Raw genomic sequence first — 22,937 nt, forward strand, 5'->3', positions numbered from 1 at the left:
GCTGAGAGGAGGAGGAGGAGGAGGCCAGCAGCATGAGGGGCACCATGGCCCTCCACGTCCATCCAGAGCAGCGGCCACTTTGCAAAGCCCCGTGCTGCGAGTGGGGGCCTGGCCCGGCCGGCCACAGCGCAGGGCTCGGGGAGGAAAGCCACGTGCCGGCTGCACCGAGGCAGCACCGCCGGGACCTGCCAGCCTCCCCTGCGGCCGGGCTGGCTGCAAGGCAACCGCAGGAGACAGAGCTGGGGCTTTGTGGTGGAGGACAGCTCATCTGCAGCTCTTCACTCTGCAGTTCCCCATCAGCGCCCGCTTGCTTTGCAGAGCGACGGAAGGGGCCGTGGGCAGCCAGGGCGCCAGGGCAAAGCCACCAACCGGTTGCCTGCTCCCACCCGGGACAAACCTATCCCTCTTCCAGCATGGGCACCGGTCCCCTGCACCGCACAGACCTCCCTCCCCTCCCTGCTAATCCACCTGCATGGTGGAAACAGCAGCGTAATTCCTGCACAGACAAATAGCGAGAATTAATTTGTTAGCGTCAAATCATGCCTTTGGATGTGCACGTTCAGCTCTTACGGACTTCAACGGCAGCCTGGCCCTCGTGCAGGCAGCAAGGGGCTCTTTGTGTTTGCAGCACGCTTTGAAGCGGGGATAGTGTCGCGAGGTGTGAAGTGCTCTGCAGAGGCAAGCTCGCGCGATTCGCAAGCTCCCCGAAACGGTCAGGAAGCGAGGCGAAGCGAGAACAACGGGCGCGACGCAGGGAGGCACGTCCTGCAGCTTCATTAGGCACCAGAAAGGAGATCAAAGGAAATAATTTTCTGCTTAAAAAAGGAAAGCACATTTTAAGTTTCCAAGAAAACCACAGAGTTCACTTTGTTACATGAACATAAATAAGTGATTTTGTAAGCAAGGCAGAGCTACCCTTCCATACGCCATTCTCTGATCCGTGCAATGCGGAAAGTCTCGTTTGCACCCAAACCTGCATCAGTTTAATTAAACCCATACTTACTTGCATGCAGACACTCCAATGAGTTCACATAGTTTGCTGCAGTCGTGTTCAAACTTGTTCCCAACACACTCAAACCCAAAGGTCGGCCATACAGTTCACTGCACAAATGAAACTAGATCGATCTAAGCAAAACACTTAAGATGAAGGCAGGACGAGCTTCTACGTGGACAAGTACTAGGTGCACGTGTTCTCCTTAGCCCCTTGCAATCAGCCAGAAGAATATCCCATCAACCAGATCCTGAAACAGCCAAGATTTTTCCCCTAAGAAAAGGCCTTGGAATTTAACAAAGTGAAGCTGAGGCGGCTAACAAAAATCCTGGCGCATTTCTGTCAAAACTGCACTTTTCAGTTCCACTTAAGCCAGCTGGACATGCAAATGTCCGTGGCACCAGCTGGACTGCATTCAAGTGTACTAAAGGACCTGGACAACGTCACTGCAGGGCCACTCTCCCTCATCTGCAAATGGTCGTGGCCACCATTGGTGACTGGAAAAAAAAAAAAGCAGATATCACATCCATGTTCAAGCTGGAGGAGGAGGAGGAGGATCCAGAAAACTACCAAATAATGAGCCTCCCCTGAGCCCCGGGAAGGTGATGGAGCAAAGCCCGCTGGAAGCTATTTCCAAGCGACTGGAAACGGCCAGCGCAGAGTTATCAGGCACACGTCACACCAGACCAAGCTGATCACCCTTGGTCATGAGGGGCCTGGCCCAGTGGAAAGGGAGAAAGCAATAGATTTTATTTATCTTGACTCTAGCAAGGCATTTGGCATGGCTACCCACAGCACCTTACTAGCCAAACTGGCCAGATAGGGGCTGGAAAAATGGTCTACAATGTGAGTGGAAAACTGGCCAGACTGTGAGGCTCAAGGTGTTGTGTTTAGCGGTACAAAGTCCAACTGGCAGACAGTCACTAGTACAGTCTCTCGGGATCAACGCTGTCTTTATTAACGGCCTGGCTGATGGAACAGAGCACGCTCCTAGCAAGTTGGCAGATGACACCAAATTGGAAGGAGCAGTTGATCTTCTGAAGGGCAGTATAGCCATAAAAAGAGACCTGAGCAGGCTGCAGATATGGGCTGAGAGGAATTCATGAAGTCCAACCAAAGCAAATGCCAAGTCCTGCCCTGGAGTAGGATAACCCCATGCACCAGTATGGGCTGGGAGTAGCTGGCTGGAAAGCAGCTTTGCAGATAAGTACTCAACGGTCCTGATGGGCCAAGATGTTTGGCAGCTGGAGCACGTGATGGACAAAGAGATGCTGAGGGAGCCAGGTGTCTCCAGCTAGGAGAAGAGAAGGCAAAGGGGAGGTCTTACTGCTGCCTCTAACTCCCAGATAGGGGGTTGTAGAGGAGACCGCGGCAGACTCTTCTCAGAGGAGCACAGCAAGAGGCGATAGGGAACACTTGAAATTGCAGTTAGATATTAGAAACCCTTTTTAACCATGAGGGAGGTCAAGCACAGAAACTGGAGCAAGATGTTGGAGCTTCCAGAGACATTCAAGTCTTGATGGCAAGAGGCCCTGAGCAACCTGATGTAGTTGGCCCTGTAGGATTGGACTAGAGACACCCAAAAGGTTCCTTCCAATACAAATTTCTCAAAGGTGCTATCATTTCTAGACCCACCCTTGCCCTATAAATTCTGTGAAAAGGGGAACGCTTGCTCTCCATCTCTGCACAGCACCCAGTGGGCCCATAACCTCAGCAAATCCCGACTCCAGCAGTAACACAGCTTTGAAAGAGCACATTCGAGTCAGATGAATTTGACAAACGCATCTTCCACTAAATATGAAATGCTAGCCCAAAATTAAGCCTGCCCATTTTCAAGAAGATTAAGTGGTTATTTTTCTTCCCTATCACCAACTGCAAATAGTATCTTGAAATCAGAGCACCTTAAAAAAGTTAACACTTTTTAGATGCTTGCTGGCAAGTTCTTTGTACTTAATGGTTAGACTTTCCAAGCAAATGTATCTTGTTATGATACGGTTGGTAGAATCTAAATCCTCATCAAGGAGGCAAATTAAGGGCTATTTTCTTCACTTTTCACTTGAGGTTGAGGCAAATTAAGGGCTGTTTTCTTCACTTTTCACTTGACTGTTAGCCTCCTAGTGTTCACCTAAGTGAGTACAGCACTATTTATTTGATACTGCTCCATAAATCTGGTAAGAGCCTAATGGATTTACTAAAGAAAAGTCTGTTCTCACTTAGGGAAAGAGGATCTTAAATTATCTTTAATGTTACTGCTGGCCTAGCCCCTAGAATCAGGTCCGTGATCACAGCTTCAGCCTGCATTTCTCCCAACACCAGTGTTTCATGGGGAAGCTGCTTTTCCCTTCTTCTCCAGGTTTTTGCAGTCGGTGAAGCTGTTAGAGACACACGAGCCCCTCGGGACGAGCGAAAGGGCTGCCTCTCACCGCCTGCAGCATGTGCTGCCCGAGCAGTCTCCAGCACGGCATGGAGAAGGACTAGCACCCGTTCCGCACTCATTTGCTTCCCCTGAAGTCCCCAGGGAGACTACTGTGCAGGCACAGTTGTAGTCACTGATGGCTCACCACTGCCCCAAGACCCACCGGGAGGCAAGCTCCTGCTCCCCTGCTTGCTCTCCTCTCCTGCCACAGCACCTGCTACTTCAGGGTGGACTCAACAGCTTTCCTGCTGCACGTTCCTCCTCTGCAGAAGTGATAGGCCACCGTTTCTGCCTGGCTTCCCCCTCCCTGAGGCTGCTTTGCTTGTGCATCCCACCACCTTGGCTTGAACGGCTTCCTCGAGGAGTAATTTTGATAGTTTCCCTGGAATCTCAATTCAAAATCAGACAAATCCTAGTTAGAAATATAGCAGCAGCTGCTGCCGCCAGCCATATATGCCAAGAGCGGCTCCGGGCTGCAGGACTCAGGGAAGTGGTGGGAACGCCATCTCCTGGCATCTGCTAAGACAGGGCTGGATGCCCGCCGGAGAGATTGCTCCATACAGGCAGACTATCCAGCTCAGCACAGGGTTAACAACAGTCATGGGGTCTGCGCCACACTGATGGACCAGATGCCCTGTTGGTCCCTTCTGAGCCAAGCACCTAGTGTGTGCGCAGAGGTCCTAACCTAAGCGGTCCATGTCTGCGTTCGTACTGCTATGGAAATGTCCTGGTTCTTTTTAAGAGGCCTAAACATGACACTCATGTTTCAGGGACCACTGGTGTAGAGCCACTAGAGCGCATCTACCAGCCGGTCTGTCTGCCTATGCTCCAGGGTGATGCCCCACCTGCAAGAAAAGCACCTGCAATTAAATCCCAACACAAGTATTTGTGATGGCTTCAAGCACTTCCCAAAATGAGAGGCCAGACCCCATCCAGCTGGTGTGATTTTATCTCTAGGTCTCCTGAGCACTTACAGCCCCTTTAAGATGCAAGCTGCTCTGCAGAGGGGACTTTCGGCAGCGAAACCCAGAACAGACACTGCTCCGTCACTGGGAGCAATCACGTCTGCTTGCCTCCAAACAAACAGCCTGGTGTACAAGAGAAAATAGCATATGGGAAGGAGCCATGGCAAGACTGGAGGTCTGGTGAGCAACTCTGGAACTGCTCTGCCACTGGCCTGAAAGAACAACTCCATCAGCTGCAGCAAACAGACCTTCTGCTTCCCAGAATTCAGAATTCATCACAGCCTCAAATACAGACACTCCAGGCTTATTCCTGCTTTAATTATTTAAAAATCCTAGCTCTGGCTGTTTATTTTCAGGGACTATTAATGCATTCAACTATTTTAGGATGGCAAAAAAAAAAAAAAAAAAAAAAAAAATGAAGCCTTTCCCTCATTCTACTGTTGAAGTTTAATTCACTCTAATTATTTCATATTACTTAGACTATAATAGTTTCATAATTTCTAGTATATTAAGCACTTAATACGTTGTGTCATTTGAAGTTGCATATTAAATTCAGCAAAGTACATTTTAATGAGAGCTAAGTAGTGTGAAAATATTAATACAACATAATAGTTCATTTTTGCACTCGTGTTGGTAAGTGCTGCTGCCCTGCGCAGTCCGCCCGAGCAGGTGAGCGCAGCAGGCTGCCCAGCTCCACGAGTGCCGGCCACAGTGGGGTCACCCGGCAGGGAGGAGAGCTGCCAGCAGGGTGACAGCCCCTGCCAACCTGGGTAAAATCAAAGCTGAGAGTGTAGTGGTGCTTCTCCTCCCTCGGCAAAGGTGACTGCAGCCCCAGCTCTGCCTCTCCTCCGGAGACACAAGCTCATGGCTCTACCATACAAGCACCCTAGAGCGCCATCCAACAAGACTAGGTAGCCAGGCCAAGCTCTGCTGGCTCTGTCACGCCATATCCCCCACAAGAAGCTGGTGACACCACCAGAGAGCCACACTGGGAGAGATATGTGGCTGCTCCTCTACAATCTCCAAAGGGACAGGCCGATTTCACCCCAGGACGCTGCCCGCCTCTCCCAGGTTTCCCATACCCATACCTTCCCTACTAGGGAATATCTCCCCCAGGCTGACCTGCACGCAGGGACCAGGCTCCAGCGCTCCTGCTCGGAATGGCACACGGGCTGCTCCTTCTCAGCTCACATGCCGAGGGAGGAGGCCTCTCCCCCAACAAGGCATACAAGAGCTCTCCAGAGCTCCACCTGATGCTCTAGGAAATGAGAAAAGCCCCAGAGAACCAGCTTTGGTTTCATCTTTAGGGTATTGTAACCTTCAGCCCCACAAGTCAGTGAAACGAGCCACCTCCACCCACCCCAGCTGGGGTTCATGTGACTTGGGTGCCTCCTCGCTCAGCTGGTGGGAGATCACTGCTCTCTGTGTCCCAACACGGGGCTGTTTCTGATGCTGGGCACTCCCCACCACGGCCTTCCCAGCAGGAAAAGCCACACAGAGCTGCTGATGGGCAAAATGGCCTTGTCTAAATGCCTGGAAAAAAAAGCAGATTTTGGAATGACAGAGCGAAGCCCTTGGGCTGGCGAAGCCCTGTGGCGGTCCCAAGCCGGGGCCCTGCTTGGAGCAGGGTTGCTGCTGGGCCAGGGAGCAAAACCAGATGGGCAAAACCGGCGCTCGGAGCAGGCCCTGGGCGCTGCGCGGGGTTAGACGGCGGCTGCAGCCTTTCCTTCGGGGTGGGCGAAGGTCCCGCACCGAGGGGCTCCCGGGGCTGCAGCGCCGCCCGCGACCGCGCGGGGGCGGCCCAGGCCGCGGAACCTGCGCCCGCCGCGCCGCGCAACGGCCCGAGGCGCCGGTGAGGGCGGCCGGGGCCTCCGCGCCGCCGGCAGCGAGCTGTGCAACTGCCGGGCATCCTGCACCCAGCCACGGCGCCGGGTTAGGGGACCCGCAGCCTCCCCGGTGCGTCCCCACAGCCCGGCTGCAGCCCGCGCCCGCTGCGCTGCAGGACCCGCCGTGCAAGGAGCATCTCTGTCCCGGTCCCCGGTCCCGGGGCCGCAGCCTGCAGCGCTGCAGGACTTGCGCTGCCAGGAGCATCCCGGTCGCGCAGCCTGCACCCGCACCCCCACAGCGCTGCGGGACCCCTCCCTACCCCCCCGTGCAAGGAGCACCCCGGCCTTGTTCTCAGTCCCCAGGCTGCAGCTCGCACCCCCGCAGCGCTGCAGGACCCCCCCCCCCCCCCCCGCTCGGTGCAAGGAGCATCCCGGCCGCGGCTACCGCCCGCACTTGTAGCCCCGCTGCGCTGCAGGACGCGCGGTGCAAGGCGCAAGGTGCGCCCTCTCCTCCCTCCCTTCCCTCGGCCCCGCTCGGCTCGCTGCCGCCGGGCTGGCCCGCCGAGATGTCGTGGTAGGTTAATTTCGGGATGAAAACAGGTATTTAGGGCTAATAGGTGTGCAAGCCACCTTCAAACCCACTCTCAGAGCTCATTAATGTAATACTTTCATGTGTGAAACGAGCATATAAATGGGCATTAATGAGCTCCCGGCTGCGGCGCGGAGGAGGTGGAGGAACGGGGAACTTTGCAGGGGAGCGGGCGGCTCCCCCGCCGCAGAGCCCGCTCTCAGCCCGCCCCCGGCACCGCGCCGGAGCCCCGCGGCGGCCGCCGCTGCGCGCCCCGACGGCGGCCTCCGCCCGCGCTCGCTGCGCCCGGGGCCGCCGCGGATGCGGAGCACGGCGACCCTCTCCCGTGCCATGCGCGGAGGGCACCCACGCACCACCGCTTCCCTCCCCGCCCCCTCCCGCGACAGCCCCACGGAGCAGGCGGCTTCTTAAAGTCGGTTTTTATTAAAGAACAAAAATCACGTACAGAGGTTTCTCTCCCCAAACCGGGCGAGCGTTTTGTTTTCTCTGTCTCCGGAGTCGCGAACCGCCCGTTAAAGTGCTGTTACATCCATAAATTTACAAGGGGGTGGTGGGGGAGGAGGGGGCCCGAGGGGGGAAAATAAATATACATCATAAATAAATAAAAATCCAACAAATACTGTACCAAGAGAATCACAGTACATTTATATCCATTGCACATAGCCACTTTTGTTTCCAGTCTGGACAAGGGTTGAAGAAGCGGACACACAGGGAGGGAGGGGAAGACGCGGAGCGGGGCGCCCCGGCCCGCGGGCGCAGGCGGGGGCCCCGCGGCCCCTGCAGCCGGCCCGGGGCCGCTCCCCGCCGTATTGCCAGTCCGAGGAAGGCCGAGCTCCGAGTCCTCTATGTACAACGTCTCCTCGTGGAAATGGCTTGTGTGGGCTCTGCCCGCGGCTGCGGGCGCGCCGCGGGGCGCATGGCTTCGGGGGGCGGGGAGGGGGGGGCTCACTGGGGCAGCAGCGGCGGCTTGAAGGAGCAGTTCCCCGTGCAGTGCCGCGGGGTCAGCATCTTGCAGGAGAAGTGGTGCAGCGCGTCGTGGGCCTCTGCAAACCGACGCAGCCGTCACCCCCGGCCGGGCCCCCTTCCCGCCGGTTTCCCCCGGTCGCGCTGCGGGGGGGGAGGTGTCGCTCCCCCCCCCCCCTTAGACGGCCGCACCGCCACCCCCTTCCTGCCTCGGTACCTTTCAACTTCTGCTGGATGGCGTAGCGCGCCTTCCTCTCCTGGTCCAGCTCGTTGCACAGCGTATCTGGGATGGGGGAAACGCATCACACCGCGCCGGGGGGGGACCGCAGTGCGGGCGCCCCGTCGGGGGACACCGACAGCGGGGGGGCCGGGACGGTGCGAGGCAGGGCGGCAGCGCGCTCGTTTGCAGCGCCGGGGAGCAACGGCCGGAACGGCGCTGGGAGGCAGATGGATACGGGCAGGATTAACGCAAACTTGGGCATTACTTCCCAGGTAATTTTACGCCTCGATTTTTAATTTAGGCACCGTGGAAATTGCTGCGATAGGAAGGTTCATTCGCTCCCGCGTAATGATGCCTCGCAGCCGTTTGCGAGTCGGCTCGCAATTCCGAGGCTAATCAGAGTGCACAAAAGGATATCGAATAAAATTAAAAAAAAAAAAAAAAAGGATGACAAAAAAAAAAAAAAAAAAAAAAAAAAAAAGAACAGTAGTAAGTGCCGGATCGCCCCGGCGGTGGGCAGGCAGGCGGCGCCGGGCCGGGCCGGGCCGGGCCGGGCCTTACCTCGGACGATCTGCAGCTGCTGCACCATCTCCTCGCGGTACGCCAGCTCCCGCTTCATCTGGTCCTGGAAGTTATCTGCGGGGCCAGAGGGGTGAGCGCGGCCCGCGCCGCGGCCCGCGGTGCTGCGCGGCCCTGCGCGCCGCCGGGCTGCGGGGGCGCCGGTACCTTTCAGGCTCTGGAAGTCCCGTTCCAGCTTCTTCCTCAGCTCCATTTGCTCCAGGACCAGTTTTTGCAACTCGTCTGTTTAAAAATATATCGCGGGATTGAGGAGAGTCCGCACTTTTCCATATGGAGGCGGCTCAGCGCGGCGCTAATCGCATTACATTACATTAATCACAGGAGTTAATCACTCTTGCAGAAAACATAAATACCTCGAGCCGCGAGGAGAGGCCAGGGCTCCCCCCGCCCGCCTTGCCCCGGCGGCAGCGGCGGCCGCGCCGGGCCGCGGAGCCCCGTCGGGCCGGGCCGGGCCGGGCCGGGCCGGGCCGGGCGCCGCCTCCCGCCCCGCCGCCGGCTGCGCCGCCGCCTCACCTCGGGCCAGGTTTTCGATGTCTTTCTCCACCAGCTGCGTCCCAGCGACGTCGAGGCCGAGGCCATCCTCTCCTGCGGGGGTAGAGCGCGCTCAGCGCCGCCGCAGGGGCTCCGCGGGCCGCGCACGGCCCCGCCGCGGCGCCGGCTCCGTCGGGGAAGCGGCGGTCGGAGGCCGGTGCAAAGCTTGGAGCGGCGCTTACCTCTGTCAGTATTTACAGGGCTCGGATGCGAGACATTCCTTTGGTCCTGATAGGATTTTCTAGTCTCTAAATCCTCTGCTGTCGAGTGATTGTCTTCTTTATCTTGCTCTTAAAGTTAATAAACCGATTTTCAACCATAAGCAATGAAAGTATGGTCCTGATATATCCTTAATTACATAATTAAGGACAAAGTCCTCGTTAAAACCTTCTTAGCGAACATCCTAATCGCTTTGCTATTGGAAAGTAGCTTGCCGGCAGGAGCTTTGCCCGAGGTGCCGCGCGGTCCACGCGCTCGCCGGGCCCGGCCGAGCCGCGGGGGCTCCTTCCCGGCTCGGGGCTCCGGGCCCCGCTGCCCCGGCCTCCCCCGACGGCCGTGGCGGGAGCTGCCCCGCGCCCTCCCCCCGCCAGAAACCGTTTGCATCGCTTTTCGCCCAGAAGTCCCCAAAACGAAAGTGGCGGCCCGGGCGCCCACCCGAGGCCGAGGAACCGGCGGACGCGGCGCCCGCGGCCCTGCCCTCGATTTGCACTGGTGTCTGTCCGTCCTCCCCCCTTTCTCCCTCCCCCCATTAGCCGCGGCCCGGGGACAGCGGCCGGCCCGGGCCGCGATTTACCCTTGGCCTCGGGGTGGCAGAGGAAGGCGGCCGAGGCTCCCAGGGAGGCGGCGGTCTTCAGCGGCGGCGGGTGCTCGCCCCTGTCCTGCGCGTACACCTGCAAAACAGCGAGTGAGCGGCCGGCGGGGCGCGGCGAGCCCCGGCCCTCCTCGAAGCAGAGCCGCCCGCCCCGCCCGGCCCCGCACCTCGTAGGCGCCGCGGCTGCCGCTCCGCTCGGGGCTGCCGTCGGGCGGCTGGCTCCCCTCCTCGGCCGCCGCCTCGCCCGCTGCCTCCTCGGGCCCCTCGGCCGCGGCGGGCAGCGGCGGCGGCTCCTCGGCTCCGGGCAGCAGCTGGGGCGGCGGCGGCGGCTCCGGCTCCTCCGAGGGGGCAGCGGCGACGGCGGCTGCGTCCTCTTCCTCGTCCTCGGGGAAGCGGTTGGACTCCACGTCCACCTCGGGCTCCTCGGCCGTGTCCCCCCCGGGGGAGAGCGAGCGGTAGCTGGAGCTGCCCTCGCTGAGGAAGTCCGGGGAGAGGTAGCCGGGCCCGCGGGCGGCCGCGCCGCCGTACGCCTCGCGGGTGCCGTAGAGCTTGGCGATGCTCTCCGTGTCCTTCACCACGGGCCGGAAGGCGGAGAGGTAGCTGCCCTTCCTGGGCAGGGGCAGCGGCGGGAGTAGGGCCTCGTCCCCGGAGCGCTCCTCCTCGCCTGCCGCCCGCGACAGCGCGCTGGAGCAGCGCTCGCCGTCCGCCCCGGAGCCCTCCTGGGGCGTCGCGCTGCTCCGCCCGCTGCCCGACGGCTCCGAGCCCTCCAGCTCGCCGTGCCGCCCCGCCAGGCCCGGCGGCTCGGCCGCCGCCGCCGCCGCCGCTGCCGCCGCCGCCACCACCACGGCCGTGGCCGCCGCCTTGGCCTGGCTCTGCGCCGGGTAGGGCGGCACGGGCAGGCTGCCGGCGGCCGGCCAGAACATGGGGAAGGAGGGGTAGACGCCGCTGTCCTTGGCGGCGCCGGGCGGGTGCGGCGGCTGCGCCGGCTGGTGCGGGTGCGGGTGCGGGTGCGGCGGCCCCCAGAACATGCCCGAGGGCAGCGCGCCGCCCTTGCCCGGCTCGCCGCCGCCCGCGCCGCCCAGCGCCTCCTCCTGCTTCTTGGGGCAGAGTCCGAAAGCGGCGGCGGGGAAGCCGTAGGGGTGGGGGAAGAGCGGCGGCGGCAGCTTCTGCAGCATCCCGAAGCCCTTGCTGGGCACCGGGATCACCGGGTAGCTGCGCACCGCGCCCGCGCCGCCGTGCGCGCCCGCCGCGCCGCCGTGCGCCGCGGGCAGGCTCAGCGCGCCGCGCTCGCCCGCCGGCTCCTGCCCGCTGCACCGCAGGCTCTTGTGCACCGGCGCCAGCTCGGCCCCGGCGGGCGGCGGCGGGTGCAGCGCGGCCTTGGCGGCCGGCGAGCTGCCGCCGGGGCCGCTGGCGGCCGCCCCTTGCAGGGAGAAGGTCCGCTTGCGGGTGCCGCCGTTGAACATGGCCTTGACATCCTCCCAGGCGTGCGAGAGCTCCTCCGTTGCCGTCTTGTCGCTGAGCTTGAGGTGGCGGCGCCAGGAGTTGAAGTTGGCGGCGTCGGGCTGCGTGTACTTGGAGTCCGGGGTGCGGTGCGAGTGGAAGATGAACTTGTTGGGCGAGAAGTACATGCTGCAGTAGCTGCACTTGATGCACTTGGCGCGGGAGCTGTTGTAGCGCGCCGGGATGAAGCTGCCCCGCGAGCCCCAGGCGCACTCGTGCACCACGTCGAAGGCGAAGTTCTCGGGCAGCTTGGGCGGCTTGTGCTCGCCCAGGAAGGACTTGCAGAGCCGCTCCGCCTCCCGCTTGGTGATCATGCCGCAGCGGCGGGAGGAGATGGGCATGGCCCCGGCCCGCCGCAGGATCTCCAGCTGCACCGGCGTGCACTGCACGCAGGTGATGCCCAGGGCCACCCGCCGGTTGTGGATCTCATTGTAGCTGTAATTCTTGAGCAGCGTGTTGGAGATCTGCGCCAGGCACAGCCGCTCCTGCCCGTCGATGACTAGGGACACGATGGGCACTCCGTACAGAGAGGTCTCACCCACTTGGTTGGGCTTGAGGGTATTGGAGCCCTGGTACGGCTGCAGCTCTTGCTTTGAATTTGGGGAGGAGCTTGCATCTCTCCCATTTCCCATCTGACTGGCGATCGCCTCCATTCCCCCCCAAAACGCCCCTGCAAAACAAAATCGGGGAAAGGCGCAGGTTAGCGGCGCTCCCGGGGCCCCGCCGCGGGCGCCCTCCGCCGCCGCGCAGCCCGGCCGGGCCTGCCGCCGTGCTCGGCGCTGCGCACCCGCGGCCCAAGCCCCGCCGGGCGCTGCTGCACCCCCCCGTGCCCGTGCCCCAGCTTTGCGGCCACCGAGATTTGGCAGTGCCCGAGCGCGCATCGCCCGCCCGCGGCCCCGCGCCGCCGGCCCCGGAGACCGCGGCTCCGCGCAGCGCCGGGCGGCAGCGGCCGGGCCGGGCCGGGCGGAGCGGAGCGCGGGTGCGGAGGGTGGTGGTGGGGGTCGCTCCGCGGGGCGCGCACCCTCCGCCCGGCTCCGCGAGGGCCGCGTCCCTTTGTGGCCGCTCGGCGAGCCGTGCCGGCCCGGCTGCCCGCTGCGGCGAGCCGGGCGCCGGGGCGGCCGGGCCGGGCCGGGCAGGGCCGGGCCGGGCCGGACCTCGCGGCGGGAGCCGCGCAGCGCGGGGCCGGCGGCGGGGAGCCGGGCTCGGCCGCCGGGCGCCCCTTTGTCGCGGCTCCGCAAGGCGATTAGGAGCGGGCGGATTACGCGGCCCGGGCGGTTAAGACCTGCGGCACGTAGGGAGCAGAAGGGGAACGAGCGAGGCAAATTGGCTTAGCGAGGAGGGCTCACGGCATTAAGCAGCTTCCGTGGTAATTACACGAAATAACGGGGAGCGGCTCCCGAAAACGCGCCCCGAGCGCCCTTCTTCCCCCCTCCCGCGTGCCCCATGCACCCCCGGCTCCGCACTTACCCGCAGCCGCGCCGCAAAGCCCGGCTGGACGTGCCAGCGGCGCGGGGTCCCGGGCTCTAGGGGCTGCCGGGCAGCGCCGCCGCTCCGCAGCCCGGCGCCGGGGCCGCCATCAGCCGCGGGGGGGGCCGCGCTCCGCCGCGCCCCGGGGCCGGCGGCAGGGAGGCAGCGCGGAGCGGCGCGCAGCGGCGGGGCCGCCCCGTGCCCGCGGCGCCGAGCGCGCAGCGCTTACCGTGGGCGCGGGGCGCCCGCGGAGCTGCCGGGGCGGCGGCGGCGCTGGCGGCGGCAGGCGCGGAGCCGCGGCGGGCAGGTGAGGAGTTTCATGAACGCTCCGGGGCTCCCGCCCGCCCCGCCGCCCGCGTCCGCCCGCGCCGAGATGCAACAAGAGCAGTGACCACCCGCGCCACCGAGGGAGGATCCGGATCCTTACTTGGAGACGCTGCACATTGATCCGGTGACAGCTAAAATAACGGGAGGACACACCCACTTAGCACCAGCGTATTTACATTAACTGCCTCCGGGACCCCGCGGACGTCAATCACCGCGGCGCTCCAGTCAATCACGGCGCAGCCCGGCTGCTTTAAGGCACGGCGGCGCGGCGCGGGGGGGCGCGGGGGGCCGCAAGCGAGCGCGGACCCGCCCGGGCTGGCCAAGGTAAGAGCGCGGCCCGCGCCGCTCCGCACCTGCGCCGGGCTCCGCGCAGCCCGCGCCGCTCCCCCCGCGCCCCGGGCGGCTCCCGCGGGGCCGGCGGGCGGCGGCGGCGCCCCCGGGGCCGGCGCCGCTCGTTGAAAGTTTCCGGGGGTCGCGGAGAGCAACGAAAAGAGGCGCCGCGATGGGGCGGCGAACGGCGCCCATCGAAATCGCCGCCGCCCGCGCGACCCCCGCGCCCGCCGCCCCCGCGCCCGCCGCCCCCGCGCTCCGCGGCCGCGGCCGCGCCCGGCAGGGCTCCCCGGGCGGGCAACGAAATCGCCGGGCGGCGGCATCGGCGGCGGCCGCGGCCGCATTTTTCGTTCCCGGCGGGGGCCCCCTGCGCGCCGCAGGGCCGCGGCCGCGCAGCGCGGCTGCGGGCGGCTCCGCGCACCCCGCGCACCGCTGGTGGCCGCGGCCCGAGCTGCCGGCGCTCCGCGGGGCGGCGGCGGGGGGGGGGGGGACACACTGGGGGGTGATTGCCAGCCGCGGTGCCAGCCCGCGTGGGTCCCCGCGCCGCGCTCGGCACGGACACGTTAATTAAACTGTAATTAATCATCGCGTCCTGCCCCGATCGGAGCAATTACTCCGATCAAGCAGAGGTTAATAGCGGTGCGCCTCGCCCCCAGCTATCACTTGTGTCACCCCCTCCCCAACCCCGCCAGCGCGGCCGCGATGGCCGGGAGGATGCGGTGCATCCGCCGCGGCCAGCAGCGCGGGCGCGGAGACGCCAATCGCCTCCGCGCTCCGGGGGCACCGCGGCCGCGGCCGGGCGAGCACCGGCCCCGGCCTCAAACCCACTGGCCTCCGCGGGCAGCGCGGCCGCGGCTTCCCTTGGCCCGACCGCTCCTCCGCGGGGCCCCGCGCCCTCCGCAGCGCCGGGACCCCGGGACGCCCCGTCGGGCCGGGTGGGCTCGGGCAGGGGTCCTGCCGGCCGGGCCTTGCTGCACGGCCTTCCCGCACGGATCACAGTCCGCGTCGGTAATTATTCCTCGCCTTTTAATTATTTAAAGCTGCCCCTTCGCTTCCCCGGCTACTGCGGGCGTAGAGCCGAGCGGACACAGGAGCCACCGAGGGCTCGGGCCCGGGGAGACTCCGCCGCCGTCGGGGTGCGCCAGCCCCGCACAGCCCGCACGGGGGTCCCGGCACCGCTGCCGCATCCCGCTGCGGGATTTCGGTGGGATCTCCGAGTCGATAAATACCGGAGCGGCGGCGTAAGCGCCCGCGCTGCGGGAGCTGCCGGGGAAGGGCTGCGGGGTCTGTCTGCAGGAGGACTGCGGGACGGAGCGGGCAGCCCTAGAGCGGGACCCGCAGCGGCTGCGCCACAGCCGCAGCCGCGCTGCCTCCCCGCGGCGGCCCGTCGGGGGACCCGAGGGGAGCGGGGCCGCGGCCACCCTGCCGTGCCTGTCCCCGTGTCCTGCCCCAGGCCTTGCGGCAGAGCCCGGCCGTGCCTGCTCCCCGCCGCGGCTACTCGGGCCGGCGCAGCGGCTCGCCCCGACGGCCCAGCCGGCAGCCGCAGCCCCGGGCCGGAGGCGGGGAGCTCCGCGGCCGGCCCCGCCGCTCCGGCCGCTCTCCCCGCCTGCGCCCCGCTCCTTGCCGCCGCCGTATCTTTTAACAGTTGAATTGACTGCAGTTTTTGTCAGTTAATTAGGTTTAATTTACATAATTAGTACAGTATAAAGAGTATTGGGGATAATCAGGAGGTACGTCTCGCTTACTGTGTAAACACGGATTCGGAATTAAAAATCAGATGTAATTAAGGCGTGTGCGCGCGGCTTTTAATTGTAATGAATTTCTAATTAACACTCAACGATCGCCGCACGCGAGAGCCGGGACGTTTGCGGGCGCCGCCGCCGCCCCGGGGGCTGCTGCCGAACACAGGGTGCGCGGCCGCGGAAGGGCCGCGGAGAGGAGCGGAGCGGGCGGCGGCCGCGAGGGATGCGGCGGGCGGTGAGGTGCGCCCCGACGGGACCTCCCCCACCACCACCCCCGGCCGGCGCCGCTCGCAGGCGAGGCCGGCGGATAATTTAGGTTAAAACTTAGGGAGCCGTGTCACGGGTGTATAAATAAATAATCACCCGGGGACGGCCGCGAAAGGCCCTTCTCTCCTGGAGGGCTGTGCCGAGATTGCCACATAAATCACGGCGGTCTAATTCAGTGGAAGTTTAATAAACGCCTCCTATTGGAAATGAATGTTCCCCATTTAACAGTTGTATCAGCACCATATAAAACCATGACCCCAATAAATTTAATTTTAGAGGCCGATCAATCCGGACTTCTCTCTATCGATCCGCAGCGGCTCTGCGCCTTTACAGCCTCTTCCGCGGCTCTTCCCGGGGAGGCGGGGGGAAATAGCGTTTCGATTAGACTCTTTATTAGGAAAAGATTGCTCCGAGAGGCCTGAAAATTAAACGGTGACATTTTAATTACTGGACATTGACAAAGGAAGCGGGCGGCGGCTCTTTGCGGACCGGGCACCCTCCCCCTGACCCGATGTGCTAAGCACCCCGCGGAGGCCGAGGGGCGGCAGCGGCCGCGCACCCCCCTCCGCCCCCTACGCGCACCCCCAGGGCTCCCACCACGCGCCCTGGCCCTGCTCCGCGGACATCCCCTCTGTGCACCCCGAGTCCCTCCGTGCGCCCCCTCTAAGCACGCTGGGTCCCCCTCTGTGCATGCAGGGTTCCCTCCTTATGCAGCCCCTCCATACATCCCAGGTCCCCTTGGGCTTCCCCTAGCTCCCATCTATGCACCGGGGTTCTTTCGTGTGCCCCCTCAATGCATGCCAGGCCCCCCTCTATGCACGCTGGGTCCCTCTGTGCACCCCATCTATGCACCCCGGGTTCCTCCAGGTGCCCCCTCTGTGCACCCCAGGTTCCTGTCGTGCAGCCCCTCTGTGCATCCTGGGTCCCCACCATGCAGCCCCTCTATGCACCCCAGGTCTCTCTGGGTTCCCCCTCTATGCACCCTGGGTCCCTGCCATGCACCCCCGGGACCCCCCCCTGCCCGTGCATTCCCTCTGTGAAGCCCAGGTCCCCAGTGTGTGCGTGGCTCTCCTTGCTGCACATCCTCTTCGTACACCCCGGGTCTCCCTGTGTGCACAGTTCTTCCCTGCCACATGCCTCCTTGGTGCATCCGAGGTCCCCTCCATGCACCCCTCACCACGCCAGACCCCCTTATCCCGCGTGCCCAGCCCCATCCCAGGCCACGCCGCCGTCAGCCCTCCCCGCCATGGACGGCGGTGCTGTGGCTCACCTCCTTTTTGGCCAAACAAGCCCTCCCCGTGCCGTGCCCGACGGCTCTAAATCTGCCTAATTCCTCCCGGCCGGCGCGGCGGCGCGGTGGGAAGGGATGCTGCGGAATGCAATGTACCCGATCGATAGACACGACTTTATTGATTAGGTTAAAACAGCGCCTTCGCGAAGACAGAGCAGGATGAGCTGAGGGCAGCAATTAACTCTGTGTCCCATCCTGTCCCCTCCTCCTTCCCCCCCCCCCCCCCCCCCCCCGCGCTGCGGGATGGGCCTGGACCGGGGACACCCCGGCACGGGCAGCCCCCGGCACCGGCAGCGCACGGGCGCACTCACCTGGGCGCAGGGCCCGGCCCCTGCCTCAGCCGGCAGTTTTGCCTTGGCTGCGGGAGAAGTTTTCCTGCCTGCGAAAGCCCCAGACATCCATTTGCCATTAAACATCTCCCGGGCTGACCGGCTACTTATAAACCTTGAACTTTCGCTGCAGGACTCCGCAGCGAGAGCAGCCGCGATGGGTGCAGGCGAAGCAGAAGCTGCTCCAGTAGCCAGTAAGGCTCAATCTATAAATCCTGTCCTTAGTGCACACTTGTATTTTATGGCAATACCCTTTACTGAAGGTAAAACACCCCCAGGTCAGTGCAGATCCTCAGCAGTCGTACAGCACGACTCCAGCTGCAATTTTCTGAGAGGAAAGGCACAGACCTTTGAGTTTTTCTTTGCTTAAAGCCAAAATTTTTTTTAAATTCGATGTGCTCATATAACTGGTATTTATTTATTTATTTATTTTGCATATTAGGCTTTTGCAGACCAGGCCGAGCGGCACTGAGCAGCCTGGCCCCACGGAAGGCTGGGGACGGGTTCGGGGAAAACAGCCGCTGCCACGCGGGACGTCGGCGGGGCCCCTGCAGCCCTCGCTCTGCCCTGCGCGCTGGAGCCCCTCCGAGCTCCGCGCTGACGTGCAGGTGTGTCCGCAGGGCAGCAAGGGGAGGAGAAAAGGGGACGTGGGGGTTGGTGGGGGCAGAGGAGACGTGGGGACGCCTGTGCAGCTGCCTCCCCTCCCAGAGCTGCGGCTCTGCCCTTACGCCGCTTTAGGCAGCGGAAAGCCGCCCGCAAACAAGCTCGCTCAAATGAAGAGGGTCCCCGTGCGCTGCACGTCCTGAGCTGCTCGTCCTGCAGCTCTCAAGGAAATGGGGTCGTTGCTAAAGTGTTTAATTCAGAGCAGCGCCAGGCCCCCCCCACGGGGAGCCCAGGCCTGCATCCCACCCCCACCCCGCTGGGGTGTACCAGCCCCTGGTTGCCCAAAGGCAGCAGATTTCGCATACCCTGCAAGGGACTATTTTGTTTTTCCTACAGCAGCAAAGACCAGATTTCCCAGATTTTGCCTCAAACCTGCCCCACGGCCCTTTGCACCACGCAGAGGCGGCAGGGCCCCTGCGGGCAGGCCCTTTCCCTCCACGCCTCCAGCCAAACCTTCCCCGGGGGGCCACAAAGCTCCGGGAGTCAGGAAAACACATCGCTACTCCCAGAGCTGATCCTCTGGTTTGTTCCTGCTCCCGTATGTCAGAGAGACCAGAAGAAGCTCCTAGGGGCTGCTCCTCACGATCGCTCGGTTAGTAAGGCTGGCATCACACGGGCCGCTGCCGCCTTCGTCTGCCAGCGGCTCGGCCTGCGCAGGGGGACGGGTCGGCGGCCGCCCCGACCTCCCGAGCCGCAGTTCCCCGTTTCTGGTTTCTTTGCCAGTTGCACACACACAGGCACGTGCATGCACATGCACTGGCACGGAGCTTTTCAGGCTGTTAGTTGGAAAACAAAGACTGAAGGATACAAGAAACAAAGTATTTTCTAAGAGCCTGTGCTGCATCCTTGGGAGAACGATCCCAGGCTTGTCCCGCACGATGAGCTTCGCCTGGCAACGCCTGGGCAGAGGAAAGCTGAAAACAGCTGAAGTTTGGGGGCTGACGGACTGCGCAAACCCTCCCTGCCCCAGCACACGCTCCCGTTTGGGACTCGTCCGCCCGCCACCGCCCCGACGGCCGCTGCAGGCAGACGAGAGCAGCAGGGCGGATGCCGGAGCAGCCCGCGAGCACTGCCGGGGCTCCTGGGGGGCGAAGGGGCTTCGCCGCCCCCGAGCCGCCCCCCGCGCACGCTGCCCGGCCCCGGCCCCGCATCCGCAGAGCACCCGCAGCCCCCGGCGTCCCCGTCCTCGATAACGCGTCCGCTCCCCGGGATCCGGAGACCCTTCCTCAAGGCCGGAGGCACGGGGCGAGCCCCGGCCGTCCCCGCCGAGCGCGGCCAGGAGCGCAGCTCTCGCCCGCCCGCTTCGCCCCCTCCTCCGGCCTTGAAATCGCCCCCGGGTGCCTCTACCTGCCGCGCGGAGCGGAGCGGAGCCGCCGAGCGTGCGGCCCGGCGCCCTCCTGTCCCTCAACCCCCCGCGCTTCAAGGACCGGGTGGGGGGAAGACGACGGAGGCCCCAAACTTCCGCGATGATCGCTGGCTTGATTAAGTGTACTGATGAAGACAGCAAGGTTAATACACACGCCAGTGAGTTATAACACTGTCAGCCCGTTCGCCGGGAGATTTTTCATGGTTGCATCGGCTGGCATCCCGGACAGATTTTCAGGGCGACGTCTTTCCCCTCCCGACCTCCCTGCCAGTGAAAGCGTGAGGAAAAGCCTTGGGTTTACCGACTTTTTAACTAAATCCGAGGCAGAGACTTTTTATCCAGAGAAAGCTAATGCAAACTGTTAGAGATAAATAAATGAAAGAGCTGCCTGTAGCCTGGCTGGCTCAAAGGGAAGAAATCCGTCTCACTTCAGCAGAAGGACCTGGAGGTACTGGTCACGTTGACTGGTCACGTCGGCTCATTCATTGCACTGCTACCTGCCAGGGAGGTTGTGACATCAGAGCAATTAAGACAAACTTTAGTCTATAAGTTCCTGCCTGCAACCTCTACACTTCACAAGAAGACAAATGATCCCTCCAAGGAAGGAAACAAAGTATTTTCCAGACTACTTTCAAAGTAATATTTAGGATTTGCAGTGGTTCAGGAGAAATTTTTCACTGTGAGGGTTTTTTTTTTTTAACTTGCTGGTATATAATAAACTACCTCAGCTTTTTTAACACTATTTTATTTCTAATGCAAAAAACCCAAACAAACAATACCCCTAGCCCATCCCCAACAAAACCACATAAATGCTTAATTTGCTAACCTAAAACTCAGCTTATACACTGAGCCTGTCTTTTATGGTCCTCTTCTGTGTTTATGTTTTCATAACGTGCATCTTAACACAAGGATTGATTAAATCAGATTGAATCTGATTAAATGTCAGTATGTTGTGACAAAACACACAGAAATTGCACAAATAAAAAGTACACAGCAGACACTGTCATTCTCTGCTTTGCCTTCAAGGTGACAGAGAACCTGAGAGCCTTCGCTCAACCAGAGCAAAGCCAGAGCAGCACGCAGTGCTCCTGGACAGCAACGTGGAAGATGAAGGACAACCACGACTTGCAGGTCCTCCCTGGTGGTGGAAGACTTCTGCACCCAAGGCCCAGGGGAGCTCAGGGAAAGCATCCCCACCAACCTCCACTCAATGCCCACTCACCTCTCCGCTCGCACCTCGTCCTACAGCGACCGCGGGCTCTTGTTGCTCAACGCCGGCTGCCACAACCCATCACGCAATGGAGGAGGAAGAGAGATCAAGGCAGAGCCAACACAAGACACTTTCAGCAAGCCACAAACTGCTCTGCTGGTAACCAAAACCCTGGAGCTGGGGCCGGGGGCCCAGCACGGCTGGTGTCCCTGCCTGGGGCTTGCTCCCCTGTGCGCTGGTGGGACAGCACATGAGCCTGGCCTTGGCCCTCAGCTTCCTTGCGTGGACACGGCAGCGGTGCCTTCGCCCTCTGCACGCTGCAGCTCCCCTGCCCGGGGCTCGGGCCGGCACAACCCCACGGCCCTGCGCTCTGCCGCGTACCTGCTGGGGCTGCTGCTCCTCCTGTGGTCCCATCTCCCCCACTTCCCAAGCCTTCAGGAGGGGACCGTCCTCCTTCATCTTCCTCTCTGCCTCAGCAAAGCCACCATGCTGCGGGGTCGGGGCTGGGGACTGCCCTGGTCACTCCTCACGGAGATCGGGGTCTCCTCGTTCCAGCTCAGCCCTCGGAGCAAACCTGATCCAGCTGCAGAGCAGCAAGCGATCAGGAGCACAGAGACACCAGCAGCCACCCGACAGCGTGACTGCTGCTAGAGCCAACGTGCTGTTACTGGGGAAGGGCCATGCCTCGCCTCCTCCCGCGACGGGCAAGTCCAGACACTTCTCACTACCTTTTCTTTTTAAAACAAATAGACTTTCAAGCAAGCATTTTGTGGGTGCCTGCTCCCAAGAGAGCCAACAGCTCCTTAAGAAGTCCTCTTAACAGTCAGCATGTCACTCGTACAGTAGCAAAAGTCTAGCAGTTAAAAAAATACTCTGGAGCCACGAAATATACAATACATTCAGTAACAAAAAATATAGATACAAAATACGTGCTTTAAGGCTGTGTACAGTTTAACTGAAGATTATTTGAGGGCATTAAATTACTCAGCAACAAAAGAAACGTGTGAAGAAAATTCCTTAATATGAGGCGGGAGGAAAAGGGCAGCAACATATCCTGACAGATTTTGTTGATGCTTCTATAAAATATTTTTTTAGCAAAATATGATCCAGATACGCTGACAGTCCAAGGTGTGGGGCTGGGTCTGCTCGTCCCAGGTGACCTGTTGTCGTGGGCGCTGCAGTGGCCCCCGCGCAGCTCACTGGGGCCCTTGGTTTGCTCGCCGCTCTTCGAGCATCCGGCACACCCACATGGACACGACTTCGGCATTCCCGTCGTTGTACTGCACGATGAAGGGGTGGCCCTGGAAAACGGCACAGGCAGAGTTAGCTGAAACAAACATGACTCTTCCTGCCCCCCAAAAGTATCTAAGTTTTAATTTTCTGAAAAAAAACATCAGAATATCTTGTGGCCAAAATCGTAAAAATGCAGTAAAAGACTGGTCCAGTTCAGTGAACTTATCCTTATATCCATATTATCCTCTGTTCATATAGACTCTACTGAGGCCATAGTCTAGCACTCTTGAAAACACTGTATTTTTTAGGTTCTATTAGTTCATCATGTTTTGGTCCAGCTCCTTTCTAGGATAATCTGTCAGGCTGTTCAACCTCTACAAAATATTTTGGTAAAAAGATATTCCACCAAAAACATTTACCCACTAATTTCTTTGTAAAGGTCTGCAATCTCTTAATTTTAAACCTTACCTCTGTAACAATCTCTTTTTATACCTTTTTCTCATTTATTGACACAGTACTCTCCTTTGTCCAAATGAAATTAGAGGAGTAATTGTGTCCACAACCTGAACTGCTCCATCTATGGGGCAGAGACCGAATTGTGCCATTTGGCACGTGAAAACACACACCCGCTCACTTATATCCATGTCCTTGACTTATGTAGGTGGAAACCTCATGCCCTACCCCTCACACATCCTTCATCCCTTAAATGGATGGTTCTACAAATTACCTAAAAAACCAATATCCCTCCAATGTTAAGTCCCTCTTATTACTTGGTCACTGATTTTTGTGCTGGTAGCTTCAGGAGCACCAGGCGCCAGCGTGCTGCAGCACCTTGGCGGTGGTCCATACTGGGAGGCACTTCTTCATGTACCTAAGTGCTAGCAGATGCCATTTGGAGGGATCAGTTGACAAAGAAATGAAAATCTCACTTAACACGATTGAAATTGGTCTTCATGAGAAGCTACTGCAGGAAATTACAGTATGATAGGAAGAGGGATAACTGTAAAATATTCTCGCCCGTGAATTCAATGGCTACCACAGACACTGGAAGGTGGTATCTCAGACACCTCACAAAATCAGAACAGCACCTCAGGAGGAAACAAAAATATGGCCTGCAATTTCGGCAGCCAGCTCATGTCTCAATCTGGCCACATTCCTAGAGATGGGAACATGCCATCTTCAGATGAATCTCAAATGCAGTATAAAAATCCACAGGAAACCCAGTACCGCAATTATATAAATGGCTGAAAGAAAGCATTTGCCAGGAGAAACCATCACGGATGATGAAAACCTCTACTCCAAATCACTCAAAAGCAGCTCT

At 61.0% G+C, this 22,937-nt stretch overlaps 2 protein-coding genes across 4 annotated transcripts in view; both read right to left on the bottom strand.

The window, feature by feature from the left end:
* Positions 1-7,732: 7,732 nt before the first annotated feature.
* SKOR1 (SKI family transcriptional corepressor 1) lies at positions 7,733-12,044 on the bottom strand. Its single transcript, XM_062583906.1, has 8 exons — positions 10,059-12,044; positions 9,874-9,970; positions 9,263-9,370; positions 9,063-9,134; positions 8,697-8,771; positions 8,532-8,606; positions 7,968-8,033; positions 7,733-7,830 (listed from the first exon to the last, which is right to left on the bottom strand). Exons 1-8 carry the CDS (start codon positions 12,042-12,044, stop codon positions 7,733-7,735), a joined length of 2,577 nt encoding a protein of 858 aa, XP_062439890.1.
* Positions 12,045-21,267: 9,223 nt separating this feature from the next.
* The window catches only part of MAP2K5 (mitogen-activated protein kinase kinase 5), a 142,418-nt gene continuing 140,748 nt past the window's right edge, over positions 21,268-22,937 (bottom strand). For all 3 annotated transcript variants that reach the window (XM_062583859.1, XM_062583858.1, XM_062583860.1), the window contains exon 22: positions 21,268-21,684. In XM_062583859.1, the coding sequence (XP_062439843.1) occupies positions 21,580-21,684 (105 nt within the window). In that variant the 3' untranslated portion in view covers positions 21,268-21,579. The remainder of the gene's footprint in view (positions 21,685-22,937) is intronic.

Source organism: Rhea pennata, chromosome 10, assembly GCF_028389875.1.
Source record: "Rhea pennata isolate bPtePen1 chromosome 10, bPtePen1.pri, whole genome shotgun sequence".
Classification (NCBI taxonomy): Eukaryota; Metazoa; Chordata; class Aves; order Rheiformes; family Rheidae; genus Rhea; species Rhea pennata.

What these genes read in the sequence shown, in the direction of transcription:
- SKOR1 (XM_062583906.1), bottom strand. Translation starts at nt 12,044, where the DNA reads ATGGAGGCGATCGCCAGTCAGATGGGAAATGGGAGAGATGCAAGCTCC. An exon ending in CTGCCACCCCGAGGCCAAGG is followed by an intron (nt 9,371 to 9,873) that starts GTAAATCGCGGC and finishes ATTAACTTTAAG; the next exon opens with AGCAAGATAAAGAAGACAAT. An exon ending in CCCTGTAAATACTGACAGAG is followed by an intron (nt 9,135 to 9,262) that starts GTAAGCGCCGCT and finishes CTACCCCCGCAG; the next exon opens with GAGAGGATGGCCTCGGCCTC.